This window comes from Sardina pilchardus, chromosome 18, assembly GCF_963854185.1.
Source record: "Sardina pilchardus chromosome 18, fSarPil1.1, whole genome shotgun sequence".
NCBI lineage: Eukaryota > Metazoa > Chordata > Actinopteri > Clupeiformes > Clupeidae > Sardina > Sardina pilchardus.
This window is the reverse complement of record NC_085011.1, coordinates 4,696,496-4,703,995: the sequence shown is the minus strand read 5'-3', so window position 1 is coordinate 4,703,995 and position 7,500 is coordinate 4,696,496. Positions and strand designations below refer to the sequence as shown.

Genomic DNA, 7,500 nt, shown 5'->3' with positions numbered 1-7,500 from the left:
ACTCACACACATACAGATACACACACATACACTCAGACACATATACCTACACACCTGTACAGACACACTCTCTCTCTCTCTATCTCTCTCCTCTCTCTTACATATTGCACACTCTCTCTCACATAGATACAGACACACACACACACACACACACTGACATGCTCTCTCATGCACAGACATACACAGTGCATCTTCTCTCATTCATTTGCCTCTGTAAGAGAGAGAATGCGTAGCACCATTAGAAAGTCATTCAGAAAATGAAGTGCATCTTGCCCAACCCCTCACCCCACCCTCACCCCTCACCCTCCCACGCCCCCCTCAGCCCAACCCCTCACCCCACCCTCACCTCACCCTCCCACGCCCACCTCACCCCACCCTCCCCCTCCGCCTCCCACGCCCTCTCCTCCTCCTCTCTCAGGCCTTCCCTCCCTCTCGTTTTCTCTCATTCACTCTTTCTTCGCACAGCTCCTCTCTCTGTCTGTCGTCTCTCAGCGTTGGACCACCGTGTGTGTGTGTGTGTGTGTGTGTGTGTGCAGCAGGGTGCAGTTAGCCGGCGTTGGTTCGGGTTCATCTCCATCTCTCGCTGCGCTCATCCTGTTGTTTTTCTCACATGAAAGGGCCGAGAGTGGCGTGTGGGGTTTCACTATGACTTTTCCAGGGCCGTGACGTGAGCGCCTCTTCTCTCATTTCCAGTCAGGGCCCCGGCCCTCTGTGGTCTCCCCTGTATCTCTTTCTAATCTCCCCCATCACCACCACCACCGCCACCCCCCGACACAAACCCTCCCCAACACACACACACACACACACACACACTCATACCTATTAGTTCACAGGCCTTAGGCTCGGTCCCCTTTTCTTGTTCCCCTCCACAGTGAAACCCGAAAGTGCATGGGCTCTGTCTCTCTCTCTCTCTCTCTCTCTCTCTCTCTCTCTCTCTCTCTCTCTCTCTCTCTCAAATTCAAATTCAAATTCAAAGGAGCTTTATTGGCATGACTCAAATAAGCAGTGTTGCCAAAGCTGACATATTACAAAAAACAAACAGATACAATATCTGTTTGGGGTGGAGTGAAAACAAATGAAACTTATAGGAACTATTTTTAAAATAGGTAAATGAAAGGAAAGGAAACTTAAATAATTAGAAAAAAATAGTAATAATAATATCATTTAAAAAAGATATTGTCAACATGCTACCATGTACTTTGCCACATTATCAAGAGTCACTCACTTCCTCATTTTGTGACAGTCTGACACGTATTGTGCTGCTAGACTAATACAGTCTCTGTGCTCTCCTAATAGATATGGGAGTTTCTCTTCATTTCCCAATAGGTGAAATTGAGGTGAAACTTGTGTGAATTGTTCGAAAAACTGGCCTCTAATAGAGGCATATTTGTTACATTTGGTTAGAAAATGTAGCTCATCCTCCACTGCTCCCTCATTACAATTCAGACAAAGTCTTTCTTCCCTTGGAAGCCAGGTCTGTCTGTGTCTTCCAGTCTCTATGGCCAGCGAGTGGTCGCTAATTCTGTAGGAAGTTATTTGTTTTCTTTGTTTAAATTCTTTAATTTCTGTAAGATAGGGTGCCAATTCATAATTCTTTTACATTTTTTGAAAACAGTTCAATTTATTAGAATGCTCAATTTCGTTCAGCCAATATTGGAAATACTCTTCTTTTGTTTCTTTTTCGATTAGTTTTATTTTTGCCTGTGTCATGTCCGTTTCATTCAGATTATGTTTAGTTTTCAGATAGATTTCTCTCTCTCTCTCGTCTCTATTCCTGGTCGTCAGGCCCAGAGCATGTGAGGTGGCCGGTGGAAGCGGCCTGGAGCGCAGCGTGGCGTGAGGGCACCGCCAGGGTCGTTTCTCAGCGCTGTCAAGCTTCTATATATACAGAGCACCAAGAATTATGTGTTTTTCTGGTCGTAAGTACAGGAGGTAGTTGGCTTTTATAGAGCTTCATGGAGACCAGCAAATCCGTCCTCTCTCTCTCTCTCACTCTCACTGTCTCTCTCTCTCTCTCTCTCTCTCTCTCTCTCTCTCTCGCTCGCTGTCTCTCTCTGTCTGTCTATTTCCAGAAGCTGCTTTTTATCGCTGCAGGTCCAACACAGAAATATATTGTGGTGCCTGTGTGTTTTTGGGCTGCACAAAGTGACAACTACAATAAGACATGTTTTACTCTACAGTAAGCAGACTAGAGTCAGAGACTTGAGTTCTGTCTGCTGCTGATTCAGCATGACATTTACCATGTCAGACGTCTGTGCTCTTGTATGTATGTACAGTATGTATGTATGTATGTATGTGTGTGTGCAGTATGTATGTGTATGTACAGTATGTATGTATGTGTATGTACAGTATGTATGTATGTATGTATGTATGTGTATGTACAGTATGTATGTATGTGTACAATATGTATGTTATGTATGAATTTGCACATATGTGTGTGTGTGTGTAATTTAATATAGCAATGTTGTATGAATTTCCCATTCTATAATATTGTTAATGTCATATATGGGCATAGTTTTCTATCATTCATTGTAGTAGAGTGGAGAAATAACACGCAGTGCAGTTACATGTGTATAATTGGACTAATTAAGCGTATAATCAGACTGATATCTGGTTGTTTGCATGTAACCACACAGAAAGTACAATGTTTCCATTATATTTCCATAATGCTGCTGTTTTATGTTTATTCAAATGTGGTGACCTTTTTTAATGACTCATATGCTCTCCCACGCCTCTCAGGGCCACGAGATGACCAGCATCGGCCTGCTGCTGGGGGTGTCCATCACACACACACACACACACACACACACACACACACACACACACACACACACACACACACACACACACACACACACACACACACACACACACACACACAAGTGCATGAGCTCTCTCACTCATGTCCTCTCACTCCTCTCCCACGCTTCAATCACAGGGCCACGAGATGACCAGCATCGGCCTGCTGCTGGGTGTCTCCGCGGCCAAGCTGGGCACCATGGACATGTCCATCACACACACACACACACACACACACACACACACATGCTCTCTCACTCATGTCCTCTCCCGTGCTTCACAGGGCCACGAGATGACCAGCATCGGCCTGCTCCTGGGTGTCTCCGCGGCTAAGCTGGGCACCATGGACATGTCCATCACGCGGCTGCTCAGCATCCACATCCCGGCGCTGTTGCCGCCCACCTCCACCGAGCTGGACGTGCCGCACAGCGTGCAGGTGGCCGCCGTGGTGGGCATCGGCCTCGTCTACCAGGGCACCGGGCACCGCCACAACGCAGAGGTGCTGCTCGCCGAGATAGGTCAGTGTAAACGCACACACACACACACAGACACACACACAGAAGTGTAACACACACACACACACAGAGGTGCTGCTTGCTGAGATGGGTCAGTGTAACACACACACACACACACACACACAGAGGTGCTGCTTGCTGAGATGGGTCAGTGTAACACACACACACACACACACACAGAGGTGCTGCTTGCTGAGATGGGGTCAATGTAACACACACACACACACACACACCGAGGTGCTGCTTGCTGAGATGGGTCAGTGTAACACACACACACACACACACACAGAGGTGCTGCTTGCTGAGATGGGTCAGTGTAACACACACACACACACACACAGAGGTGCTGCTCGCCGAGATAGGTTAATGTAACACACACACACGCAGAGGTGCTGCTTGCTGAGATAGTTCAGTTTAACACACACACACACACACACACACAGACAGACACTGACTGCGTCACAGTCAGGGTTCTCCTCAAACAGAGAGAGGGGTTGTTTCTCTCAGTGCATGGTGCATATCAGCAACAATGTGCATTCGTTTGATTCGTTTTATCCACCAGAGAACACCAACAGAACTTGAAGCACTTCAATGGTACTGAAAGTGAAACTGAATTAGTCAAGACGCCCCATGACTCAGAGCCACCCCTGAATTTAATGGGTTTAGCCCACGCTACACCTTGCCACCAAGTTTCATAAAAAGAGGGCAGTTGTGTGTGTGTGTGTGTGTGTGTGTGTGTGTAATCCTGCAAGCATGCATGCATACATACATACAAATTGCCACAAACAGATAAATCTGTTTTGACAGAGAGCATAAGCACCTTTTGAGGAGAACACTCTCAACCTTGCACTGCAGTTGACATGTTTTTCTGCTTCCCAGGATGAGTGAGATTGCAGTGCTGAGAGGAATGATGCATGCTGGGTAACGCGTTGTCTCTGTTCCTCCTGCAGTGCTGAGAGGAATGATGCATGCTGGGTAACGCGTTGTCGAGGAATGATGCATGCTGGGTAACGTGTTGTCTCTGTTCCTCCTGCAGGTCGACCCCCGGGCCCTGAGATGGAGTACTGCACCGACCGGGAGTCCTACTCGCTGGCCGCAGGCCTGGCTCTGGGCATGGTGTGCCTTGGGGTGAGTGTACTGCTGCAGCCTGACCCATAAAGTGGACAAGTGTGTGTGTGTGTGTGTGTGTGTGTGTGTATGTGTCTCTCTCTTTGTGTGTGTTTGCGCGTTTCACTCTCACCCAAACTTCAAATTCTTTTGAAGTGTGTTTTGTCTTTCTTCTTCGCTCTGAGTCATATTTTCCTTGCCTTTGGTGTTGGGATTGAGGGTGAAACCAGATGGAGAGAAGATAAGCAGCAGCCAGCCAGCGCTCAGAGAGGAGTGATTCGAGCGAAAAACCACCACCATCCTCCTCCTCCTCCTGTACCCCCACAGGAACAATAGGACCTAGATTCTAGACGAGTCATAAGGGGAGGATCTCGGTCCTCAGGTCTCCGCCGTCAGCTGCTTTGCCAGGAAATGCGTCGCGAGTAATTTTAGCCCTTGTGTGTGTGTCAGGGAGCACCTTGAGAGCGGCTGCAGATAATGGCGCTGTTGTAGCTGCAGGAAGTGGACACAAAGCCCTATTGAGCCTCTCGCTGACCCAGAGGTTATTCGGGTGCGTTCTCCGAGCCACACGCAGACTTGGCGTCGGTGAGAGCGGAACAGGGATGACTCCCACGCCCAGAATAACGGCAAACTTGCCCTTCAACATTCTACTGACCTGTAGAGACTGAGAAAGTGCCCCCCCCCCCCCCTGCATGTCAACGACTAGCGCTAGCCTAGCTACAGTACATCTTCTGGCCATATTTTTCACAAGTAAGCTAAAAAAATAGGTGCCACTTTACAGATTGCCACAATTTATTGTCCACGTGGACAGCTTGAAAACTGCCATCTCATGAGAATAGCCACCAATTCACAGAGATAACATACGTTTGTGTTCACCAGCAATGTCCCCTAATGTGGTCCATATGAATGCTAACTAGCTGAAGCTAATCCTCCGCACTTTCCCCTTTTGATGTTTTAAGGAAGGCACTACTAGGGTTGGGCAAGGATTAGAGAGATAAGGTTTAGGCTAGATGCCTTGAAGTCGACAGTGGGGGCATAAAACACCATTGAGTCGAAACTTGACTTTCTGTTCAACACTCCACCCTCACACCTCCAAACCGGTCTCACCCCTGTCTCTATGCAGCATGGAAGTAACCTGATCGGCATGACTGACCTGAACGTGCCCGAGCAGCTCTACCAGTACATGGTGGGGGGGCACCGGCGCACCCACGCTGGCATCAACAGGGAGCGGCACAAGTCCCCCAGCTACCAGATCAAGGTACCGTAACGCCTCCAGAAACACTGCTGTCTGTGGCTTTACTTGTGTTCGTATGAGTGTATTGCTTGGTGAATGCTGGTTTGGACAACACACTGTAGGCTGCTGGACACCTGAATTTCCCCTGTGGGGATGAATAAAGAACTTATCTATCTATCTATCTATCTATCTATCTATCTATCTATCTATCTGTTCAGCCAGGACCAAGCATTGCATAGTGCTTGATCCAACATAAACAGTGGTGCTTTGTACGCTGTTTGTGCAAGTACTGATGAAAATGGGCATTACTTACTTTATTTTTGTTTTGTTTTGTTTTTGTTTAGCTTTTTTGGTTTTCTCTCCTGAGCCTTATGAAATTGATGTGAATATACGTTTACATTTTTTTTTTTTAAAACTTCCATTCTTATCTTTCATCTGTGAATGACCTCAAGTGGAGACACTGCGCACGCTATATGCAGCGTTGGTGACGACAGTTTAGCACCTCTCACGCACCCAGCAAACCATAGATATCCGCTGTGACATATCGTTCCATCAGGAAACCGTTGTGAAAATGTTGAGATGTTGAGAACTTTTGCCACTAGAGTAAAGACAAGGAGTATCAGCCTGTCAGTGACTTTGCCTACAGTAATTTCCCGCATAAAAGCTGCATTGTGTATAAGCCGCAGGACAGTGTTTTATGCAATTTAAAAGAAACAAAACCATATTAACACCGCATTACCTGCCCCCCTGTATTAACTTCATTGCTGAAGAAATTTTGCATAGTCAATGTATAAGCCGCGGCTAATAGTCGGGAAATTACGGGTAGTCAATGGAGATGAAGGCAGTGGTAGTGAGCTGCTCAATGGAAAGCAGCTTCGACTATAATTTGTCAATATTTTTAGCTTGTTGACATGTATAACATTTTCATTAACAATATTTTTAAACATCGTTTAATGAAATCAATTATCGATTTTTTCCGAATGTGCGGCATGTGAAATTCAAGATGTAGTGTTTCAGAAGCGCTTACTTTTCCTCTAGGAAGGGGACACGATCAACGTGGATGTTACCTGCCCAGGTGCTACCCTGGCCTTGGCCATGATCTATTTGAAAACCAACAACAGGTGTGTGACCTCTCACTGCCCCCCCCCCCCCCTGTAATGATCACCTGTTAACCCCCCTCCTTCTCTAATGGTCTGGGGCGGCTATGACACTTCTGATGTTCAGTCTCCATAATCAGTCCTTCAGAGTTGCTGTACACCTCCGGATGTCCTGTTCTAGTGCTCTTGCTGCTGCCCAGAGCTGTGTGTGTGTGTCTGTGTGTGTCTGTGTGTGTCTGTGTGTGTCTGTGTGTGTCTGTGTGTCTGTGTGTGTGTGTGTGTGTGTGTGTGTATCTATCTGTGTGTGTGTGTGTGTCTGTGTGTGGTTGTGACTGTGTCTGTGTCATAATGAAGGCCCATGGTGAAGATTTCTGAAGGGGAATGACATTCACACCTCTAACTCCCTCCCCCCTCTCGGCAGGTCAATTGCTGATTGGCTGAGAGCTCCAGACACCATGTTCCTGCTGGACTTCATTAAGCCAGAGTTCTTGCTCCTGAGGGTCAGTGGAGGACCAAAAGAATCACACACACACACACACACACACACACAAACACGAACAGACACACACACATACACACACACACACACACACACACACACACACACACACATAGTCTCACACACACACACACACACACACACACACAGAGAGAGAGAGACACACACACACACACACACACACACACACACACACATATACACATAGTCTCACACACATGTACACACATTCTCACACACACACACACA

General features: G+C 47.1%; 1 protein-coding gene across 4 annotated transcripts in view; it reads left to right on the top strand.

Annotated features, from left to right (window-relative positions):
- anapc1 (anaphase promoting complex subunit 1) overlaps positions 1–7,500 on the top strand; it is a 63,129-nt gene that overhangs the window by 37,361 nt on the left and 18,268 nt on the right. For all 4 annotated transcript variants that reach the window (XM_062519382.1, XM_062519383.1, XM_062519381.1 and 1 more), the window contains 5 exons: positions 3,083–3,317; positions 4,351–4,442; positions 5,545–5,679; positions 6,694–6,776; positions 7,174–7,252. In XM_062519382.1, the coding sequence (XP_062375366.1) occupies positions 3,083–3,317; positions 4,351–4,442; positions 5,545–5,679; positions 6,694–6,776; positions 7,174–7,252 (624 nt within the window). The remainder of the gene's footprint in view (positions 1–3,082; positions 3,318–4,350; positions 4,443–5,544; positions 5,680–6,693; positions 6,777–7,173; positions 7,253–7,500) is intronic.